The sequence below is a fragment of the Zonotrichia leucophrys genome, chromosome 3, assembly GCF_028769735.1.
Source record: "Zonotrichia leucophrys gambelii isolate GWCS_2022_RI chromosome 3, RI_Zleu_2.0, whole genome shotgun sequence".
Classification (NCBI taxonomy): domain Eukaryota; kingdom Metazoa; phylum Chordata; class Aves; order Passeriformes; family Passerellidae; genus Zonotrichia; species Zonotrichia leucophrys.
In genome coordinates this window covers 39,012,317-39,035,993 of record NC_088172.1, presented here as the reverse complement: position 1 = coordinate 39,035,993, position 23,677 = coordinate 39,012,317, and the positions used below count along the sequence as shown (strand labels likewise).

The following is a 23,677-nucleotide window of genomic DNA, read 5'->3' as shown; positions in this document are numbered from 1 at the left end:
CCTCCACTAACTCAGTATTTGGTAATAATTCATAACACAGAGCAGAATTTATAAATTATGCATGTGTTGGAATTTAGCTGTTTATTACTACTTTGTTCCTAGAACCTTCTGTATGTAGCAAAGAAATTTGAAATTATGTTCTGTTTGTTTATACTTGAGTTTATTCTGTCCTTGCTGGCATTATTAGCATTTTAATGTGAGCTGATGTTTTCACTTGATTAGTCTGTAAATGAATGAATTGTCTTCATGTTTAAATTTTCTCTTTATTAGGTATGATGCATTCAAATTTGGCTGTACATCTCTGAGAGTACCTCCTGACTTACTCTACCAGATTAGACATGATATCACAGTGTCACCCAGTGGAGTAGCTTTTGTCAAGGTAATGGTGTTAGTGCCCTGTGACAGCATTTTCACTGCCTGTTGGCTCACTTAAGATCAAATTGATATTGTAGTTTATATTTTGCTGCATTAAGAGCTGACAGAAAGGGGAGGTTCATTCTCTCATTTCACAATGTTTTTGCTATTTGTCAGTGCTGAACTTCTGGCATCTCAGGAAGTAAAATGTCTTTATGCTTTCCTTTACACTGAAGGCTTATTTCATCTATAATTAAACTGTATTTTACTTGTGCAGTTTGGGGATCAAACAGTAATTATCTGTGTGTAACAATTCATTTTTCTCCTGCCTGTATAGCAGAATGCTTTCTTAGAAAAAGAGTAATGATTTTGGAAATGAGGGTCCCTGACTTGCTTTCCATTGTTCTCATTTTGTAATGTGTCCTGCTGGCTGATGTGTAATGAATATGGCCTGGAGCTGTTAAAAATATTTAGGCAATCACCAGCATACCTGTATTTAATGTAAAACAAAAACTTTAGGTAAAGAATATTTGCAGAATTTTTAAAAGATAATGTTCCTTCATCATTTAATACTTTGAGAATTAACAGCTAAATATTGAAGTCCCATTTTAGTTAATAAGGTTATCTAAACATTGCATCAGCAGGGCTGATGAATACAAAGAACAAAAAGCTATTTGTTCTGTCCTTCAGAGCTTTGCCTGTATTCTAGGTTCCTTGTAATATTTGTGAGAAAGGCCAAACTGTTGGTGGCTGGGGCATCTTGCTAGTTAATTTGTCTTCCTATCAGTGGTTAACTAACAGTTCTGGGGTTTGATTTCACTCCTGACTGTTTCTGTTGGGCTTTCTAACACCATGTTTTTCTTTGTTCCCTTTATGGCAGCCATCAGTAAGAAAGGGTGTGCTGCCAAGGATGCTAGAAGAAATCTTGAATACCAGGATAATGGTGAAACAGTCAATGAAGGCCTATAAGCATGACAAGGCTGTGACTCGAATGCTTGAAGCTCGTCAGTTGGGTCTTAAATATATAGCTAATTTTACTTTTGGCTATACTGCTGCTAATTTTTCTGGAAGAATGCCATGCACTGAGGTAAGGGTTGCAGGTAAAAATGTATAAAAATGTTGGAGAGACACTAGTCAGATAACATATTATTATTTGAAACAAGCTAAATACTTTCAGCAAAGCTGCTTTTATTAGTAGTACTGAATATCAGCAACTTAGGATTTATTTGTGATCTTCCAGAAAAATATAAAGCTTGTCTTCTTCCTGTAAAGAAGCATTTGGAGTTGGCATTTCTGTAGAACTGTTTCCAAAGGTAGATTGGATTACAGTTCTAGTAATGGAAGTAAAACAAAACATTGTAGGTTTTATTTCGTTTTCATGGGCATTGGCAGAATCCGAAAACTAGAGAAAACTATCCTGAGCAGTCTTGTCTTGCTCCATAGATTTTTAATATATATTATAAACTTCTAAAGAAGTTAAACAGATTCTCCTTTATTTTATTACTTATTAGTTTTTGATCATTTTTCTTTTAGTTCTTGTTATTTTGGGGTAAGTTAAGAAACCTTTTTATTTATTATATGCATTTAAACCATTAAATAAAATATATTATCTCAATACAGTGATTTTTATAACAAGATCAAGCATGATTAGACTGTAGTTACCAAGAGCTAATTTAGCAGTAGAATAAAGATTTTCAATCTAACTTTGCAGATTGGAGACAGCATTGTCCACAAAGCCAGAGAAACATTGGAGCGTGCCATTAAACTGGTGAATGATACAAAAAAATGGGGTGCTCACGTTGTATATGGTGATACAGACAGGTAATTCATTATCTGCTTCTTGAAATGTTTTAAAATCATAACAGTTCTTCATAGATAGATAGATTTTGCTTTTGTCTCAGCAAGACAAATTTATGATGCTGAAAAGGGTGTGTGGATCTTCTTTGGATGTTGCTTACTGCCTTGCAGAATATGCAAAGTGAATAATACTGAGTTTGCTCAGGTTTCTTTAAGTACTTTAAAGGTTTCCTTTCTTCTGAAAATTATGTGGAACAGAAAGGGGGGAGGGAATATTTTTTCAGTTGTGAATTAATATAAATCTAGTTTACCAAATTATTATTATTTTTGTGCCTGTTCTGATGCCATTTTTGTTTTTGAAAATAGAGTACATATAACAGTAGGCATTGCACCTCGAGGCAGGCGCTGTTTTAACCTTCAGAAGTGGATACAATTCAAAAGCAGCCACCAGAGCATACAGAGATATTATTAGGCTGCCTGACATACATTTTCTCAGTCAGTCTTTCATCTAAATAATAGCCATGCTCTAGGCATATCCATCTCTGTTCCACACTTGGATAATTTTTCAGCCATTGGGAAACAAAGCTTGTCTGGCTGTCCTTTCTTAATAACTTATGAATCCAGTGACTGATTTCAGCTGGATCTGATAAAAGACTTGACATTTCAAAGATACTGAATTTATAGTGCTTTCATTTAAAAAAAAATGTTGGAGAAAGGAGGTAAAATCCTGCTGCTTCCCATAGTAGGGAAAAAGTGGTGTACCAGAGCTCTTTGCAATACTTCCCTGGGAACTCCAGTTTTGTAGTGTGTGGGAGCAGTCCATTCCCTGCCTCATCAGATAGTCACAGCATTCAGTAGCCCTTTGGCACTCCTCAGCTCATGCTGAACACTGAAGTTTTTCAGATTTTTGGCATTTCTAGCTGAAGAAGGAAAATACAGCTCAAAATAACATCCCTGCCTTGCTGCCAGGAAACTATAGTGTATGGTTTTTAGGAACTATGTTGAATAGATTTGCATTCACTTCCTGTGTCTGATTTCTTGTAGCATGTTTGTACTCTTGAAAGGAGCCACAAAGGAGCAGTCTTTTAAGATTGGTCAAGAAATTGCTGAAGCTGTAACAGCAACAAATCCCAAGCCTGTTAAACTGAAGTTTGAAAAGGTAAAAGGAAAGTATTTTGCTTTAAATGCTTTGGGTGTTATCAAACCAACAACAACAACAACAAAACAAAAACCAAACAAGAAAAAAGCCAAAAAAAAGTTGAAGATAAAATATTTTTCTGAACCTAATGTACATAAGGATAAACAAGTCATGTGCTATTTCTGTAGATATATTGCAAGCTCCTTAATGCCTCAGGGACCTTTTCAGAGGAACACTGTAGTGTGAACAATAAAGAGAAATATTCCTAATTTCATATTAGTGGCTTGTTGTGCTGGCAGCATCAGGCAGTTTGAATTCCTGTCTCATCAGTTTTGGGAAATATCTCCCTGAGTTTGGGATTGTATACCTACAATTGAATCAATGTGTGCAAGTTAGCAGAGGAAATGTTTACCATCCCCAGTTCCAGTGCATTAATTACTAACCTGATATTTATTTTTCAGCCTGTCTTAGCACACTCACTTCAGCATATGTCCACATGATACATACACCTCTAAAAAGAAAAGTCATTAAAATCTATTCATTAGGCTTCTGGAAGAAATATTAATCACATCAAATCTTTTATAGAAGAGTAAGGCAATATGTTAATGATTTTGCTGGAAGTTTGTTGCTGCAAATTCATTAGCAAGGTGTTCAGGTCAGTTAGCATTAGTTCAGGTTGTCTGGATATTTTTAAAATACATACCTGACTCAACAAGGTCAGTCAAAATTTGTAAGCCTGAGGCAACCTAAACTCACTGTTCCCTCTTCCATCAGAGTCAGGAAGATGTGGTGTTATTCTAGTAACACTACAAAGAAGAAATTGTTCTCCATTCTTTCATTTCAAAGTATTCAAAGAATGCTTACAACAATCAAGAATCAAATAAGAGGTTAGAGAAAACAAGCAAAAGAGACCATGACCCTAAAAATCCATTCCTGAGAAAACTGTTCTCCAAACACAGGAATTTAAAAAGCATATTTGCTCCAAATGGAGATACTAGCAGATTTTTGGCATCTCCTTAAGTCTGAAAACAGAAAGTTCTAAGCCACTACTTGTGCTGGGAACATTTTCTTCTCTGATGTTTAAAATTAAATTTTCTTTATAAGAAAGAACGATAATAGAGTTACATTAGAAATGGTGACAGGTGCAATCCAGAAAAGTAAAGGTACTTGCAACAATGTATACTGTGTGTCACTTTCCATCTGAGCTTCAGCTAAATGAAATATAAAGTGATTTAAGAATGGAACACCCCAGAATCCCAACTTCCTCAGCCATCCTTTAAGAGTCCTTTGATCTATTTTATCAGTTGTAATGATTTAACAAAAAAAAAAGCAAACAAACTAGCAGACCACAACGAAACAACAAAGCACAGTATTCCTTAGGAAACCCTCTGTGCTCCAAACACATTGCAGACTGGGCTGTCTTCTTTCTAAACATTCCAGGTCTACTTGCCATGTGTCCTGCAAACTAAGAAGAGGTATGTGGGTTACATGTATGAAACACTGGACCAGAAGGACCCAGTATTTGATGCAAAAGGCATAGAGACAGTCCGAAGGGACTCCTGTCCTGCTGTTTCCAAGGTAAACTATTCATAGATTTCTTCCTGAATGAAATTGTAATCTTCTGTTCATTTTTTAGTTGTCCTTTTTCAGAGTTTCTAGTCCTTTGAGTTGTCTTAATCTTCATCTGTTTTTCTTGTGTGAGCTATTTGAAAGATAAATTGAAGATCTTTTACAGCATTACAAGGGTTGTATTTTACAGCTTATATTTCATCCCATAAAAAGCCCTTGTCCCATGTAAGCCCTCTCAAAGACCATTCTTGATCCAGTTCACTTCAGCTGGAAGTAATACTGCCAGATGAGTGGGACACACTGATCTGTCTTCCAAATAGCTCACTTACATAATTCTAGTTCAGCTAAGCTTTCCCTTAAAATACCCTCTTTTTTTGCCTGTTTATTTTAAGCTGTGTATTGAGAGGTTAAAAAGAAATTAGGAAATATTGTCCTTAGCCAAATTAAAAGACATTTATGCCAGTAAAAAAGATAGTCACATAGCAGGGTAAAGTCATGGCAAAATATTTTAGATGGCAGGGTAAAAACATCTTCTCTCATACTCTGGAAACTTCTATAATTGTTGAAAAAATCTTAGTGCTGCAGTATGGATGATCTTAGTGCTGGAGTATGGATGATGTCATGAAAGATGTGGCAAACTGAGGAGAAAGTTGTCCAGTAATGTGTTTATGAATGTCTTTGAGTGAAAGGCATTGCAGCCTATCAATATCCCCCCCTGTTCACCACTGCTACTTTTTCTAAGCACTGTATTTGTATTTCCATATAATTTACTGAATTAATTGCAATTAATTCTTTTTTATTCAAACATACATGTTTTTCTCACCTTTCTCTTTCGGTTGTAAAGATACTTGAGTGTTCTATCAAGCTGCTATTTGAAACACGGGACATAAGTCAGATCAAGCAGTATGTTCAGAATCAATGCATGAAGTTACTGGAGGGAAAAGCCAGCATGCAGGACTTCATCTTTGCAAAAGAGTACAGAGGGAGCTCAGCATACAAACCTGGAGCATGTGTACCTGCTCTGGAAATCACCAGGTAATGAGATCAAGAAGTGGTAATCACAGATATTTCTTATCTTGACCTTTGTGCTGACAGGTTATGGGTAGGAGCTCATAGGTTTTTTGTCTTGATCTTTGCACTGACACATTAGATAGCAGATTGTGGATATTTTTTCTCTTGACCTTTGTACTGTCAAGTTACAGCTAGCAGTCAGATGTCTTCTTCAAATACTGTTGAAGCAGTTGTCCCTAAATTTCTTCTGTGTGTGAAAGGAGATGATCCTGGAAAGATGCAAGAGGAAAGTCTTGTCAGGACACTGATAGTGTGTTCACTTCTGTTACTTACAGCTTGGGTTTTGTACAAGGGCTGGACTCTCCAAGATTATTCATCACTCCCAGTTATTAGATATGTTACAGATTGTGACAGTGATGTCTCTTAGTGCTGTAAAATACATTACCAGGCATAGTTTTTCATTTTTAATAAAGTGCCTTACCTAAAGTTAATATTTCATCCTGTTGATATCCTTGATCAGTAATAGAAAAGTAGATAATGTAAGCTGAAAGATTTTGCCACCTTGCTTAATACAAAAGGTCTTCCAGTTAAGCTATGCTTCTGTAATAAAACAACATCGAAGTCCAGAACTCATATCTACTTCAAATTGAATTGTCCTTTGCTTTCTGAGTGGAAGATAATTCAGTTTGAAGCAGGTATCATTCTACTGAGCAAGCAGTCTCAGAAAGCAAAGGACCAGAATTTGACCAGGAAGCAAATTGTACTTGAGCTCTTTTTAGTACCTTGGCTGTTCCTTACTGAAATATTTCTTTAAGGAAGTGGTAGCTAGAAAACAGTCTGCATGCAAATCCAAGTGACCTGAAACAAACTGTGTCTTTAGGGTTTGTGCCTCAGGTTCTAAAATTTAGGTCCAATCACAAGTCAAATTAAAAATGAACCATTTTGGTCTTGTGCTTCATAATGGGCACTGACTCCAGCCATCTGGAGAACACCTAGTCAGATGGGGAGGCTTACAGGCAAATGAAGTAGCTGTGGATGTGCCTCTGGCTGCATTCTCAAGACTGTGTTTGGCAGGAGGATGCTTGCCTACGACCGTCGCTCGGAGCCGCGCGTGGGGGAGCGCGTGCCCTACGTCATCGTGTACGGCATGCCCGGCCTGCCCCTCATCCAGCTCGTCCGGCGGCCGCTGGAGCTGCTGCAGGACCCCAGCCTGAGGCTCAACGCCACCTACTACATCACCAAGCAGATCCTGCCCCCCCTGGCCAGGGTCTTCTCACTCATTGGCATAGATGTCTTCAGCTGGTACCACGAGCTGCCCCGGGTGAGTGTTTTCTAACAGAGGTTAGCGAGTGCAGTGCATCTGGCTGCAGTGTTTGGCCTTGCTGTGACTTGCAGTGGAATGAGGTTGATAGGAGGCAACAAAAAGGTTATTTTGTGAAGCAGTGTTTGATGCTCAAATATACAGTCCTGATTCTTAGATCTTCTGTGCGGGATTTTTTTTCATGTAGTAAATCAGTTTTTTCAACCCTTCTCTGCTAGGCTAATCACAGTCATCCTCTGTTTCCTGATCCCTTCTATAGTTTAAGAGAATATTTTGCCATAACTCTGTATTTTTAGCAGTATGTGTATGTGCATCTGTTTGGCTGTACCACTTTTTAAATATCTCTATATTAGATGTTGGAACTTCTGTTTTTCCAAAATGTTCTGACATCTCTTGTCTGTATAGAAAGGGTGGCATGCCCCAGCAGCAGGAACACTTGAAAAATTTTATCACCAGAAATTTAAAGCCAGTAATACCCAAACATGACTTCCCTAAAAGTTAAAGAAGTCATTGAGATGCAGGAAAAGAAGCATTAGATAGCTGGATTTTAGTTTGTGATTCCCCTGACAAAAAGGGATGATGAAAGACAGTGTATTGTGTAGTTTGGTTACTCTGCTCAGAACAGACTTCAGCAGCATAGTAATGCATCATGTTCCCACTGCAGTATAGCAGTATAGCTGTATTTCCCAATACAGCCGTGATTGACTTCAGTTCTTCTTCTTTTCTTTACTTTTCCAATGGCACCATGGCAGTCACCTTAAGTATCTCCAACAAGCTGTTCTAAAAAGGTAAAAGAGCCCTGGCTTTCTGCAAGGCCAAGGAGCAGCAAGAAAGTCACAGGGAGCAGAGCAGCAGGAGAGTGGAGGATAGCACAAAGCAAAAGTCATGCAGCAGCAGGAGTAAGTGCAGAGAACAAACTTCCCAGGGTGATGGGCCGGTGGTGGAGCCTTCTCCAAGGAAATCAGAGCATGAGCTATGGACCAAAGCACCGTGGCTGAGCTGTGCTCAGGACAGCAGCATCCAGAAGGCAGCCACTGGAGCTGCAGCCAGGGCACATTTAGATGTGAATCAGACCAGCACCTAAAAAAGGAGCAGCTGCAGGAGGCAGAGTTTGAGGCGAGATCAGGAGTTAAAGATGTGTGACCAAGGATGTTTTGGTTACAGATTCCCTGTGAAATAGGTGTTGGGGAGGGCTCTGTTCAGTGTGTCACTTGAGGGCCAGTGCTGCGCCCTTCAGAGTGCTGTGATCCATGTTCATAATTTGTGTATGAATCCAGGCCCTGCAGGCCATCTTGCACTTTCTTACTCCTTGGGAAAAAAAACAACTATGTAAGCTAGGAGTAAGGCAAGCTGCTCTCTTGGAAGTTCATTACCTCTTAATTATTTTTCCTGACAGATTCAGAAGGCTGCCTCAGCTGCCCACACTGAGCTGGAGGGACGCAAGGGCACCATCTCCCAGTATTTCACGACCTTACACTGTCCTGTGTGTGATGAACTGACCCAGTATGGGATCTGTAATAAATGCAGAAGCCAGCCCCAGCATGTGGCAGTGATTCTCAACCAAGAAATCCGAGAGCTGGAGCGTAAACAAGAGCAGCTGGTCCAGGTACGGTTAAAGCATTGTCAGATGTCTGTCGGCAAAAGACAGTGGCTGAAATTTCAAAGCAGTGCGTTACTGAATACTCCAACAGAAATAAATGGTCCAGGTGTTACATGTGCTGCAGCTTGTTGGCTTTACCCATTGCTGTTGAAGGCAGCACAGCAGCTGTTACTCTCCTAGGCTTTGTGGAAAACTAAGGCAAAGGAGGGGATCAGAACAGAAGACACTTTTCTCATTTTCTTCTGATTTTTAAGAGTACCTTGTATGGTTTGTAGGTCCCTTTTTATAATGACAGAGAGCTGTGAGAGTGTAAAAAATTCACTCTTTTTTGCATTAAAATAACAGATGATATTCTAGAAACAAAAATGTTTGGGTCAGAAAATTTATTTATTTATATGTAAAGCATGGGTGTGGTTTAGCTTGGAGATTTTCTTGTTACCTTTCCTCTCAATAGGAATTTTCCAAGCTGCTTTTTCTCCTTGAGCTAGAAGTCAATTAAGAGGATAGCTGGCTGTGCTCATGAATATATTACAGCAAAGCACAATGCCTCCCCTTGTGGAAACATATGCATACCTTCACCTAATTTTCATACTGTCATATTTTATAATTAATAAATATTTTAGTGAAAATTTATTTTTAGCACTAGCACGTGAAACATGCTAGTGTCTGAATGTCAGGGATATAAATGTTCCTAAATCTAAGCATTGCTTTGATAGGTTCTTATGGGATTGCTGAAAAAGCACTGTAATTCACTTCATCAGTATTTCATTACTAAGGTGTGGACTTCTTCCTGTATTTTGTAATATTTGCCTTTATCTGCACTGGGAATGGCAGAAATGAGAAATTGCACGTTCTGCTGTTTTCCTGTGGTACTTTGAACTCTACATTGCTCTTGTTCTGAAATAAGGCAGAACTTGGCAGGCTAGTCCAGCCCCACAGAAGGGTCAGTGAGTTTGATTAGAACATTCTCTTGTCTCTGCACCACACAACAGCTCAGCAAGGCCTGGGATCCTGTCCCAGTCAGTGTTTGATGTCTCTGTAAGAGCATCTGTCTTATTTTAATGTGAAGGCTCATATATCCTTCACAGCTTAAATTTTCAGCCCTTTGAGATTTTAAACATTCTGGAGCCAGCAGAAAACTGATATAACACTGAGCTGTACATTATTTTAAAATGCATTCAAAAACCACGTGCTCTAGGTTAAAACCACAGACTTCACCCCTCAACACAAACTGAACTTAGGAGTTGTCTCAAGTACCATTTAGTTTGATCCCTTGCATTTAAACCAGCCACAGCCTCTTTCAGAAGAGCTAGGATAGATGTAGTAATGAGTTTACAGACCTGGAACCAGCTGTTAAAATCCTGTTCCTTCTGGTCACAGGATTGGTATCCTCTGAGGTGCCACCTGTGTGACTTGGCCAGGAGGGGCTGCCCCTGTCCAGCCATTGTCAGTCTGCAGGGATTTGGTGCTGATGTAGGCCTGGCATCACCAGGGAAGGTGGAAAGAGGGAAAAGAAGTAATTTTAAAGGCAAAGGGATACAATTTGGGTTTGTTGATCAGGCTATGCAAGTGATAGAATAAACTGTAACATTTTAATGTTGCAAAAGACAGGTGTGGTTGGAAGCAACTTTTTAAGGTTTTAGAAAAACTGTTGCAGGTGCAAATGCTGCAAAGGTTAAAAATAAGAACAAAGCACGGGGCTTTTGTTTCCTAAAGGTGTCTACCTTTGGAAAAACTGCCTGCTGCTATTTTATTCCATCAGGTATCTCACATTAAAAGTACTTTCAAGCAGCACTAACAAGTAATTCCTTGATCAAGAAAAGCAGTACAACTTCTGTGGCCTGTGTATTTTGGTGTTGGGATTGATTGACTCTAACTAGGTAAAACTCTAATTAAAGCTTATCCTGAAATGAGTAATTTATTTAAAGTCCTTTTTCTCAGCAGAGAATAACTGCCGGACAAGAGTTCTTTCTTTTTTCACTATGAGACTTTCATAGAGAGTAAGTTTATCACAAATAGAACACACTGCCCTGCTTAAACCCAGACAACTTATTTGCCTTCTTTTTCCAAGTGCCACCACATGCACAAGCAGGACTTAATTAGCAGGATTGGAGCCCAAACTGTAGAGTTGTGCTGTTGCTCCTTGCCCAGTTCGTGGGTGATGCTGCCAGCCCCCCCAGCAGCCAAATGAGCTGTCGGGCAGCAGCCCAAGAGGCTGAGGCACAGAAGGGAGCTGCTGTGGGGCCCTGCATGCTGGGGAGCAGCTCTGTGCAGAGGGCTCTGCCTGTTCTGCTGACACAGGCTTGAGGATTGACTAGTCCCTGGTGGTTTGTGCCTCGCTTATGTTGTTTAAAATCAGTTTTGCTTTTTGTTTTGTGATGCAGATATGCAGGAACTGCACGGGCTGCTTCGACCGGCACATCCAGTGTGTCTCCCTCAACTGCCCCGTGCTTTTCAAGCTCTCCAGAGTGAGCAGAGAACTGTCAAAGGCACCCTATCTCCGCCAGCTGCTTGACCAGTTTTAAATTATCTGTGTTACAGGATTCCAGGTGCTATTTTGTTTTTCCTTCAGTGTTTACCACATTAAGACTATTGTGCATGGTGCTTTTTCAATTCTCACCTAGTCCAGGATTTCCATTTTAACTGTTGGGTTTCTTGTCTGAAGAATAATGAACGCTTACCATAACTAAATTAAAAAAAAAACCCAACCCATTTGTTGATCTATGAATAGCTCACTTTTTAAGATGTAAAAATTTCTTCTTCCTTTCATGTTTCTAACATACTGTTTTATAATGCTGATGTTGAAATAGCTCTGTGTAACATCTTGTAAATCCATTTCAAAGTAGAAGTCAAGTTTACTTCCTGGAGGAAGGAGCACTGAAAACCTCTTGAAATGATAAAACCATTCGTGTGTGTTCTTGAACTGTCAGTATCAAGACGTGTTACTTATATATTCTCCATTCACTTTATAATTTTGTCTGCGAAATATTTTGTAAATACACTTTTTTACTTTTCAAACAACTGAGTAAAATAATGTGCAATGACTTTTATACAGATAATTTTAAAGTTGGTTGGTATATCTCCTCCTAAGTTTTGCTTGATTCCAAGTAGATTGTTATTTTGATCAGACTGTGCAAGCAGTAGTACCATGTGTAGCATTTTGAAACATTATTTTCTAAAAATTGCTGTCTTGCTTTAGCTATAAATGGGGCATTGTGAGGAACTGTGCAAAGACATTTTTGTTACAAACCTGTGGGACTGTTGCAATACTTTAAATATAAAATTTTATTCCATTTTTGCTTGTTTTGTATAGACATTTCTATTGCTTCTAAATATGCTTAAAATATTTTCTTTCCTTACGTACTGTACAGTTAAATCTTATTTGCCACCATCTTGACAAAATGTGTATTTAGAATATTTGTATAACTGTATAAAATGGAAAAGGAATTATGTGGTCAGTGCATTGTTTTCTAAACTGGAAATCATTTTGTTTTAGAAGTTAATAATGGAAACCATATTAAAGTTGAATAAAATGATATGGTAAAAAATTGTACAGCTTTTTTTAATATTTACCCTCAATTTGTTTCCTTCTCTGGCACACACAGTAATGTAAAAACAAGACTGCTCAAATCAAAGTTAAGAATCCATCTTAAACTTTGGGATCTAAAACATCAGTAGGAGTTCTTAGAGGCCTTCCCCAAACCAGAAGAGAAACATTTCCGGTTTTCCAGTAGTCAGACAAAGACCGAGTTTTAAATTTAAAAGTCTAGACAAGGTTTGAAAAATAGAAGAAAACTTTATTTACATCAAGGAACCTGAGTGCCTTCTCCAGATAAGAATTTATTACAGTCAAGACTCCAGTCAGTCTATTAAATGTCACATTACACAGTACAATGTAAAACCCACACCAAGCAGAATAAAAACTATTACATATACAACAGAAAATCTACAGATTGCAATGCACTTGTATGCAAAGTAACTCTAAAAAAACAAAACATCAAGGCAGAAAACTTTGCCTGGTCGTGCATTCAAGCATTGGTCAAGTACAGAATAAAAGTGCAAATGCCAGGAGTGAGTGCTTGTAGTACACTCCAGCACTTGGCAGTGCCTCAGGATAAATAAAGTATTAAATGACACGTAGCTGCAAGAGGTTACCTTTCACACTGGAGCAGAGCACTCATCTTCAAACTGTTCCTGGGTTTGTGGACAAAAATAGGATTCTTATCAAATTCAGGTATCTAATTCATGGATTAAAGCTCTTGTCCTCAGAGGGATGGCTTTTCAAGCGTAAGCAGGGCAGTAGTAATGTAATACAGTTACTTCCAGTAATTTCAACCCCCAACATGTAAGTACTTGAGCTTTCTGGAGGACCTGTAACTTAAAATAGATCTGCATTGTAAAAAGATCCTCACTTCAGCTGTAGATACCAGGAAGCAATTTACTGTGAAAGGAAATTTAAACATGAGAAAACCAATATTCATTGTCTGAAAACAAGCCTTGAGGAACACCAAAATCCAAGAGCATGGAGCTAGGCCTTGGCCATCGAGGGTGCCTAGAATTGGTATGAGCTGGACTCATCCTTGGAAATGTCCTAGATCTTGTTTTAAACTTAAATTGCTTCAAGCATTTTATTTTCAGTCAAGGGCAGCCCCTGCTGTTAAAAGCAGGCTGGTTAGGGCATAAGGACAACACTTTCTGTCTGTCTAGCCAGTTCAAGTTTAAGACCAGAACTAAGACACTAAAGGCTCCAAGTCCTCATTAAGATGACTCTAAATTTAGGCAGGTCTCCACACATCAGTGGAAAGTGATTCCATATGGATAATTCTTCAGCTTCCACTGTCTTAGAGCCACTGCTTTTTGGATCCTTTACTTGTGGGAAAAGGCTGCTCTTACCTTGGCATTCCTGCCTGTTGCTCCATTCCTACTACACAGGCCTCTTGCTTTTTAAGGAGGAAATGGGGATGAAGTGAAGTTACTCTCACAGGAATTAATAAAGGCAGGAAAAAAAAAATCTTTGTTTTGTGCAATATTTTTACATTTGCTGGCACAACGCTGGTCAGAAACACAAATAAGTGTCTGTATATGTGCAGTAGATAAGCTTTTAAGAGATTACAGCATATTTCCCAATGCAGCTTTGATTTCATTTTCTGGGGTTTTTTAGTACTTGATTATGCAAACAATATAAAATATCCATGTAAAGTATACCTGAGAACAGTCTTACATGTAGGACATTCCAATCTGGAATTTCATCAAAACTTAGCATATAAATTGGGGGAGTTTAGACTTTTCCTGGTTGCTCAGTATCTTTCTTTAAGTAATTTTCTTCTGGCACCATGATCTCAGGCATGGGGAAACTTTTTTATAACCATGTCTACACAGGGGGATGGCAGGTCCAGCAGGGAGCTGCTATAGAACAGTTTCTGTATCATTCTGGTTCTTTCATTTTCACTGTATCTTTCAACAGTTTCTGTATCTTTCACTGTGTGCAGGTGTCCTGCCCCTGCACCAGTGAGATTTCTCCTCACCATCAGCTGACACTCCCTACTTCCCACACACAGAACAGCGTGGAGGGAAAACGGGAAGAGGAAAAACTGAAATGCAGGCTCCAGGTGCCCTCATTCCATTCTCTCTGCCTACCACACTGTTTGCTTCCATGTCACACCAGAGGAGCACTCAGGGCCACACAGACTCACTCCTGTCACCTGTGCCCAGGCCAGGGCTGGGGCTGGCATTGACCATCCCTGGAAGCAAACAGAACCCTCGTGCCTCAAGTGAAACAAGGCTGCATTCTAAAGTGCAGGTCCATGCATTGCACTGGAAAAAGATGCCACAGAAGGAATCCATCAAAACCACAGGGGCATTTAAGTGCCAGCAGCAGAAAGAGAGGGAGGCTCTGCAACATGGCAAGCTATTAACAAAAAAACTTTCACTGCAAGTTGATTCTGGCTTCTTATTAACTTCTCAGAAGAAAAGAAAAAGCCATTCAAGCCTAGGTTGCATAGTTGAAGGACAAGAGAGGGAACAAAACCAGACCTGGAAATCCAGGAACATCTGACATTCTGTGCTGTTACACCTGGAGCCCTTCTGTTAGTGAATGAAACCTCTTAGCAAGAAACATACTAACAAAAGTGCGAAGTTAAAAACCCCAAACAAAGCACATTCTTATCACACAGACTTAAAAAAATACTTAACTGATTTGGAGCTCCAAGCTGACAAATGGCAAGAGTACTGTTCAGAGACAGATTTTGCATTTACTGCTACCTTTTTCCTCTTACTGGGAGGGCTCTCTGGCATGGCTGCACCTGCCCAGGGTTTCCTGCTTAGCAGCAATGAACCTTCACATACAAACCACTGCTTCTCCACTAGGGAGAATCCATCTCCATGTCACCTCCCAAAGAAAAAACCCAAATGTCACCAAGCCAGCTGGCCAGGGGCAAGTAGTCATTCTGGAAAGGATTGTCTCATTGATAATTTCCTCTCCTCAAATCTCCACTGTAACACATTCCCCTGGTAAGTCTTGGGACAGGAAACCAGAGAAGTTGTGATAACCTTTAACAACTGGCTTTAAAATACCATATATTAAGCAATCTCTTTTGCATGAAGGAAGCCAGCAAGAAAGGTGGAGTGGGACTTTTTACAAGAGCATGTAGGATAGAACAAGGGGGAATGGCTTCAAACTGAAAGTAGGTTTCGATTAGATATCAGGGAAAAAAATCTTTCCTGTGAGGGTGGTGAGGCACTGAAACAGGTTGCCCTGAGAAATTGTGGATGCTCCAGCCCTGGAAGTTTTCAAGGCCAGTCTGGACAGAGTTCTGAGCAACCTGTTCCAGTGGAAGGTGTCCCTGCCATGGCAGCAGGGTGGAACTGGATGATCTTTAAAGGTCATTTCCAACTCAAACCATTCAAAGATTACATTATAATTTTGCCATCTTCTGTGTACATTTTTTTATTTCAGTGATAATGGCATAATTAAAATCAGAAATACTTTCGATTATTTAGATTTGTTGCCATGGTTTAGTAGGTTGGAGTTATGCATTTGAGCAGATAAACAATGGCCCATTTTGTGCCCTTTCTCATAAACTGCTTTTAAGTGACCCAAAGGCATGGTTTCACTCCTAAGAAATGTACTTTTGGGCATTTCCTAATCTCCACATGCAAATATGCCAGCATTTCCCTGGGGTTTTTTGTCTTTGTCCCAGAACCAAAAATTCCTGTAGTTTGCCACAGGTTATTCAATTTACAGCTCCTGGGCATCACCAGAAATTTTAACTGATTTGATCACACACAACTTTCAGACACAATAGGAACATTCCTCCTTCACAAGGTAAGAAAGTTCAGCATTGCTGGTAACAGATGTCTCTCCTCTCTCATGAAACCATTTTGTGACAAAGCATCTCAGACCTGCACCTTTCACCCACCTCAAAAATCTGAGTAGTCTGAGCAGTCCCCTTCTTTCCCAGTTATTACAGCATCTCTTCCTTGGATGCATGCCTCATATTTAGAAAACATCTTTTATGTTTTAACAGTTTTGGCATAGCCAAACATTTATCATGTTGCCCCTTTCACATCACTGAGGACCTTCCCACTCCAAGACATATCCCCACAGGCTGAAAGAGGAGAAAGGACTGGGGAAAATGAACATGCTGAGCTCTGCACCACTATGAAAGGGTTCCCGAACCACTTGACAACAGCTACAATTCAATTGCATTTCCATTAATAAAAAAAAGTCTGTTGTGACTCTATTCACTCTTGTCCCAGTTAATACTCCCATTTTGTCTCCCAGGGGAACCATCAGCAACCACTGGAGGATCACCCAAAGCACTGTCCAGATGGGGCTGGACAGCTGGAGAGTCCCCTGGTATCCTGTGGGACATGTCCATCAGAGAGTTTTTGAGCTCGTCATTCATTTCCACAACCTCAAAGTCTGCATCATTCCACTCTCTCACGTGCTGCTCCTCCTCCTCCTCATCCTCAGTGAGCCTGGAGTTCGCCAGCAGCGTTTTCCGGGTCTCCCTGTCGCTCACTTCCCGCGCGTCACGCTGCTGGGGCCAGTTGGCCAGTTTGTACATGGCGGGGAAGAGCAGCACCGTCACCATGGAGGTGACAAAGGCCGTGTACATGACGACGGGGACGTGGTGGTACCTGCCTTGCAGGTAGCCCACGGCCACGGGGATGCACATCTCGCCCAGCGCCGCACCCACCACGAAGAGCGAGGCCGTTTTCCCTTCCACCACCGTGTACTGCTCGATCCAGGCGATGCCGCTGGGGAAGATGGTGGCCATGGACGCTCCGTACACGGCGCTGCCCGCCCACAGCGCGGCCCGCACGTGGGAGAAGAAGGCCAGGGCCGTGGAGGAGGCGGCCGAGCACACGAGGCTCAGGACGATCATGGTGGCGGGGGACAGGAACGCGGCGCCGAATATGGCCGCGCCTCGGCACACGGCAAACGCGCCCCAGAAGACGGAATTGAGGGCGGCTGCCTCGCTCTCCTTCATCTCGGCAAAGACCATCGCGTGCGTGTACACGTAGGAGCCATAAGTGACCTCAGCTCCCACGTAGAACAAGAAGAACACGAACAGCAGACCAACGAGAGGCCAGTGGTACTTGGCAAGCTTGTCCTTGTGCGCAGAAGCCTTTGATTTGTCTTTAACTGAGCTGCTCTTTGAAAACAAAACAAAAAAGAAGATGGAAACTAAGAGAATATAGGAACCTATGAAAATATAGGACCACAAAAAGCTCTCATTGCGATGGTCATTCAGTGCTGGTGTAGCTGATGCAGCTGATGCTGTCGGCACAGACTTGAGGACAGACTGGTTTGTCTTTTCAGCCCCTGACAGTTCCTCAGATTTGGAACTCCCCAAGTCCATTTGAGCCACCAGAGGAGCCAGAAATGCACCAGCAGCAAAACTGAAGTGCAAAGCCTGCAAGTGTGGCCCAGCCTCTGATCCCCAGGTGTACAGTGCCAGTACATTGCCACCTGCAGATCAGAGAGAAAAACGTTCCTTTCAGTCTGAGACTAGATATTGTTTAAAAGAAAATAAAAAACCAACAAAACAAAACAAACCATAACAAATATTGCTAATGTACAATAATGCCAGGTTTAGCAAACACAATGTGTAAGACAGCAGTTTACTGAAACTCTACCTTAAATCCATGTGATTACTTGAGCTTTAGGAGGATATTCAGAGCAGTCAAAACAAAGAGTCACACAGTGGCTTAATCCAGCAGCAGTGGACAGACATAACTGTGCCAGGGGCGGTTTAGATGGGGTGTTGGGAAAAATTTTCTCATGGGAAAAGGTTGTTAAGCACTAGAACAGGCTGCCCAGGAAAGTAGTGCCAAGCCAGCATCCCTGGAGGTATTTAAAAGACATGCGGATGTGGCATTAGGGACATGGTTTAAGGCAGGACTCAGCAGTGTTGGGTTAAGGGTTGGACCTGATGACCTTAAGGGTATTTTCCCACTTAGGGACCCTATGATTCTATGGTTCTAATTACCCTCCTTGACAATTTGCAGCATTTTTCAGCCTTTTTTAAGAGGGAAATTTAACTGCTTCTCATTTCTCTAAGTATCAAAAGCAACAATGCCCAATGCTAAGAATCAGAGGAACAAAAGCAACATTTAAAATTCATTAAACAACATCCCAGGAAAAATAACAATTCACTTGCTACTGATGGGCTGGGCCCACCACCCCACTGTGTTCAAATGACTTCCCAGAAACAGAAGGATTTACATCAGTACTTCTGTAAACACCAAACTACAACACCATCAGATCAACAATAATGGTGGGAAATGAGATCTCAGAGAGGTGTTTTGAAGTAGACCCTCAGAGGAATGCAGGAAAACAAAACAGTAATCAAATTCCTGTGCTGCAGTACAGCAGCCCTTGTCACTCAGCACTCTTCCAAACCAATTCAGCTTTGCTTTACTGCTTTGCTGTGAGTTTCTTCTGCTATTCCTGCTCAGCATGGGGAGTCTCCCTGGCCCTGAGGTCTGATCCAAGCAGTACACCCACTGAAGGTATTTTGACCATTGGCTGACAAGATTTTTCCATCCAAAGAATTTTTAAACCAAGTGCCATGTATAGCAATCTTACCAGAGGCAGCAAATACAGCTCTGCACTCAGTTTATTTAACACAACCTGTGCTGTGCAAAACCATCTCTTCACCACTGGATCCTGCTCTTTTTACATCTTAGCAGAGCTCCCTCAAACCCCACAGAATTAAGGCAGACACTTCACATGTGCAGCCATCGTTCCTCTTTGTTGCCAACCAGCCAGGCCCTGGCTGGGATGCTTCCAGAGCTGTTTGGATAAGCTAACACGTGAGTCAGCTCTGTCTCAGCAATAACCCTGCCCTGAAGGTGATCCAGCAGCTGCTGTAGTGATTGCTGGTTAGTGAGCCTGCCCAGGGGCAGCAGAGCCAGCACAGCTGCTGGGCCGTGGCTGGAGAGGCGCCAGGAGGGGCTGCCTGCTCTCGCCTCACCACCACGTGCTGCAGCAATGAGAGCACTCTGCTGATGGATGCACTTTTGGGCATTTCCTAATCTCCATGTGCAAGTGTGCCAGCATTTCCCAGGCATCTCTGAGTGTGCCCAAAGCCTCTGCTGTGGCCTTGACTCCTGGTGCAAACTGGCTGCTAAAGCCTGAGCCGCCCTGTCCGAGCCTGCCCAGGGACTCCTTTGTGGGAGTTCATTTTTTGCACCTCCAGCACCACTGACCTTTCTGACCACACCTGCACTGGCTCTGCAACTTCACCAACACATCTCAGGATCATGGAATCATTTAGGCTGGAAAAGATCCCTGAGATCATCTTCCTCCCATAATAATCCTCTGCCAAGACACTGGGTTTGAACAGCTGTCCAGCAAAGTGCTGGGTTTGGGGGTTTTTGCCCAGGCCATTTGCAGTATGCACATGCCACAGACTTAGAATATGGGGACAGAACAAATTTGTGTTCCCAGCCACCTAAGCATGGCTGGCCAAAGGTGGAAAACAGCCCTTAATTCAGGGAGATGGGCACCGTGGTGCTGTGGCCTCCCAGCTGCAGGTGGGCAGCTCTGCCAACAGCAGCTGCAAGAATCTCAAACACCAAGGCTTTGCTCAGGACTAGCTTAGGCACAGCTAATGCTAATGAACCACGTCCTGACCTGATTCCTGCAAATGAGCAATTTAAAGAAAACATTGCTTAAAGAGCACAGGGCACTTTCTTTATGCCTGTAATGGCCCACTGAAATGCAAATTGATCTTCTCCAGGAACCAGCCCCTAAAGGAAGCCCTGTCTCACACACACACAAACACAGGACCAGACTAATCCAAGAGCCACAACCAGGTAAAACATTCCCCTCTTTTCATTCACGATGCATCACAAGAAAAACCAGCAACTATTTTGGTATGCTTGAAGTTTCCAATTCTTTTGCTGAAAGAGCAGTCAGAGCACAGGGTGCCCTACCTGTGTCCAGAATTCCCATGGAACCTCCAATAACTGACATCAAGATGGTCAATATCAGGGATTGGTTACACCAGGGTATCACATAAAGACCAGCTGCTGTTCCAAGCATGGAGAAGGCTGCAAAGGTTAAAAAACAAAACAAAACACTCTCATACTACAGCTTCCATTTAAATAACACAGAATAACAAGAAATACAAATAAATTCATTGTTTTCTTAAAGTTACAGATAATCCTAATAAGGGATGCAATGTAAATACCTGAATCCACGGTGAGCAGCAGCAGCTAGAAAGTTGAACAGATAATTTTTTAGTTGGGAAAAAAAAGGAATTTCATCAAACATTGCATGACAAACTTCTCTGGCTAAAGCAAAGAGAGGAGTAGCTCCTGCTGGGACACTAAGAAGTCTTCTGCAAACTTCTGATATAGAAAGTGGCTTCAGTGTGAAACCAGTAAACCATGGGTTTGAGCAGTGTCAAGCCTGTCCTCTGAGAACTGCATAACATTTAATTTAGCTCCATTTCTAAAAGAACCCAAATAACTAAACTCTTAAAAATGCTATAATTGCACCTCATCCACCAAGTGATCTTCATATAAGGATGCTGACTTTTATTTCTATTTTGTTCTCACATGAGGGATGTATTCCAAGGGATTTCTGGGGTTTTAGACAGAACTACAACATTTCTCATAAATAAATTTTGCAGCAGTTCATTACCTGCATTCATTTTGCCATTATTGGCTACACTTACAACATGCGATTTCAGAAAATATTTTTAGCAGATGGAAATTGCTTTTATTACCATTTGGGAGGAAGTTCAGTAGTTCAATTCTATGCTTATAATTGCCTACATAATAAACCTGCAATTAATATCTTGAACAGAAAATATTAGGTTATTAGAAAGCTTGTACCAGTTCAACTGTCTCTATTCTTTTTAAAATCAATCCATGATCATATATGCAGCAACTTGAAACATCAATGGGGCCTGATGTATTTAAGAATTTAGGTTGATTCCAAAAAAAACCAGCAACAATGTCCAGAACCCTAGAGACCTAGCAAGATACTTGGAATACATGCCTCAAAACATTTTTGAAGGTGGTGTGCATGCTGAGCTGCATGAAGCAAACACCAGAGATAGGGAATACTAAGTGCAGCTCCTCAGGTGCCACACTCAAACCTGAAAGTAACTTCTCAGCAAGGGCTCTGTTGTCCACTTCAGCTCTGTGCCTGATAATCAGCGCTTAAAAATTTCCGTGACAAACACCAATGATGTTTTTGATTTTTTCCTCTATATAGAGTTTTTCTCTGTAGCAGAGTTCCAGCAGTTGAAAGATGGGAGGCAAAACTACACAAGCCAAAATCTCTTATAGGCAGCCCTCAGATGATAAAAATGAGAACAGGTTCAGTAGTTCAGATTGTGGTCATGCCATAAGCACTGCCAAACTGGAAAGGATTAGGAGATCCATCATTTCCCAAGCATTGTTAACAGACAGCTATCCTCAGGGAAAGAAGGAAATACTAAACTATTTCAAGTTAACCTGGGTTTCTACAGGTGTCTGCACTGATTCCATTACAGGAGGCAAAGTCTGACTTGGTCAGGTGCACAAGGAGGAGGTTAAAGGAAACCCACCCCACAACTGCAAACACTAGCAATGGAAAAGGGATCTTATCTGGACTGACCATGTGATTTCAGCATGCTCCTTATGGGAGGCACAGTTCCCTGAAGGGGAGAAGAAGAGTGAGCCCTGGTACACATTTTAATCCCTAATTTTGAGCACAAAGGCACTTGAAAGAAAAAAAGACAGGGCTTCCACTATTTTTGTTGTGGGAATGAGGCACGACTCTAAAAGGAGCCCCTCCTTTCTGGATGCTGAGTGTGGCTCCTGGATCCCTGCTGGCTGAGCAGCCTCAGGGATGGATCTGCCTGCACAAAGCCGGTCCTGAGCTCCTACAGCAGCAAGTTCCCACACGTCCAGAGAACTGTTACAGTAGTTCAGCTGCGGTACCCACAGTTTAAATGTTTCCACCATTATAAACAGTAATTAATGTTTCCCACTGTAAATCAGTTAAAACTTGGCTACAGCCCTCCATCAAAGGCCACAGGCCTTCGTCCATTGCACGAAGCCGATCGTGACTGATGAGTGTTGAGGAAAGAGGAAGCTCCCCCACAGAACTGCGGGATGTTTCAGCTGCACACACGGCAGCCCGGACACCGCCTCCTGTCCCACGTTGTACGGTGGCGCTACAGGAGCCTGGTATGTTCCAAGAGCACCTACCCTGTGCACATTACTTGATGCAAACTAAAAAAAGCCCAGCTGTTCTTTTCAGAGCGAGCCACTGGTCGATCCCTGCACATTTTGTCCGTTCGATCCCAGTTCCCGCTCGGCCGTGCCCGGCGGGCCCGGGCTCTGGCAGCGCTGCAGGCAGGGCCACATGGCGACAGCCGCGGGCATCGGGGGACAGCCCCACGTCCCTCGGACCCTGCCGCTCCCGGGGCTGCAGCAGAAGCTGCCCCGGACGGTGTGCGGGAGGACGAGGCCGCACTCACCGAGCAGCAGAGTGGCGTTCATGCAGTCGAGGAGCACCCCGCCGACCACCGACCCGCCCAGGGAGCCCAAGGACCGGCCCACGAAGATGTAGTAGATGTCGCTGACGTTCTTGCCGACATTGGCGGCCAGGGTGGGGAAGGTGGGACCCAGCACGGCGATGCTCATCCCCTGCAGGGGACAGTGCGGGGTCACCTCGGGAGGGTCCGCAGCGCCCCCGCAGCGCCGGGGCCGCCCTCGCTCACTCATTCACTCACCAGCCCCAGGAAGGAGGCGCAGAGCGTCCCCGAGATGCACCAGCGCAGCGCGGCCCCGTCCGGGCAGCGCCCGCAGCGCCACCCGCCCCCGGCCGCCGCTGCCGCCTCCGGCTCGTTCTCGGTCTCCTCCGCCTCGATGAAGGGGACGCGCAGCTCCCGGTCGGCCTCGGCCATGGCTCCGGCCGCCGGCTCCGAGGGCCGCTCCGGGCCCGAGGAGAGCGGCCCCGGCGGCTCCGCCCCGCGCACGGCGCCGGGAGGAGCGGGAGGAGGAGCGGGAGGCGCGGGAGGAGCAGCGGCGGGATCGGAGCCGGGATCGGAGCCGGGGGGCGGCAGCGCCGCGTCCTCCTCCGCCGGGGGCTCCTCCGGGGAGCAGGGCTCGGCGCTGGGGAGCGACATTGCCGGGGCAGCTGACACTCCACACCGCTGGAAGTTTGTGCCGCGGTGCCCGAGGAAGTGCCCTTATAAACCAGCATTTATTTTTAATCTGTGTTATCACTCAAACTGCACTCGACCTTTCAATCAACCGATCATAAACGGTCTTTGACTTCCACAAGGATCGTGTTATGGCACGGCGATAAAGCTTCTCAAGAGAGAGAGAAAGCTGCTGAGTCTGCTAAGCACATAAGCTATTAACACATGCC

At 42.7% G+C, this 23,677-nt stretch overlaps 2 protein-coding genes across 3 annotated transcripts in view; one reads left to right on the top strand and one right to left on the bottom strand.

Moving 5' to 3' along the window:
• Positions 1–12,295, top strand: part of REV3L (REV3 like, DNA directed polymerase zeta catalytic subunit) — a 112,502-nt gene extending 100,207 nt beyond the window's left edge. For both annotated transcript variants that reach the window (XM_064707898.1, XM_064707897.1), the window contains exons 24-32: positions 271–379; positions 1,235–1,441; positions 2,066–2,175; positions 3,196–3,310; positions 4,730–4,867; positions 5,703–5,893; positions 6,944–7,190; positions 8,587–8,796; positions 11,175–12,295. In XM_064707898.1, coding sequence (XP_064563968.1) covers positions 271–379; positions 1,235–1,441; positions 2,066–2,175; positions 3,196–3,310; positions 4,730–4,867; positions 5,703–5,893; positions 6,944–7,190; positions 8,587–8,796; positions 11,175–11,315 — 1,468 coding nt within the window. In that variant the 3' untranslated portion in view covers positions 11,316–12,295. The remainder of the gene's footprint in view (positions 1–270; positions 380–1,234; positions 1,442–2,065; positions 2,176–3,195; positions 3,311–4,729; positions 4,868–5,702; positions 5,894–6,943; positions 7,191–8,586; positions 8,797–11,174) is intronic.
• Positions 12,296–12,555: 260 nt separating this feature from the next.
• MFSD4B (major facilitator superfamily domain containing 4B) lies at positions 12,556–23,432 on the bottom strand. Its single transcript, XM_064707896.1, has 4 exons — positions 23,037–23,432; positions 22,782–22,950; positions 20,239–20,355; positions 12,556–17,767 (listed from the first exon to the last, which is right to left on the bottom strand). Exons 1-4 carry the CDS (start codon positions 23,430–23,432, stop codon positions 16,530–16,532), a joined length of 1,920 nt encoding a protein of 639 aa, XP_064563966.1. The 3' UTR covers positions 12,556–16,529.
• Between the last annotated feature and the right edge of the window lie 245 nt (positions 23,433–23,677).

Bases quoted from the DNA above. Each gene is read 5' to 3' on its own strand.
- MFSD4B (XM_064707896.1), bottom strand. From the start codon at position 23,432: ATGTCGCTCCCCAGCGCCGAGCCCTGCTCCCCGGAGGAGCCCCCGGCG. The intron at 20,356-22,781 runs GTGAGTGCGGCC...TAACCTTTGCAG, and splicing joins GAACGCCACTCTGCTGCTCG to CCTTCTCCATGCTTGGAACA. The intron at 17,768-20,238 runs GTAGGGCACCCT...TCTGATCTGCAG, and splicing joins CATGGGAATTCTGGACACAG to GTGGCAATGTACTGGCACTG.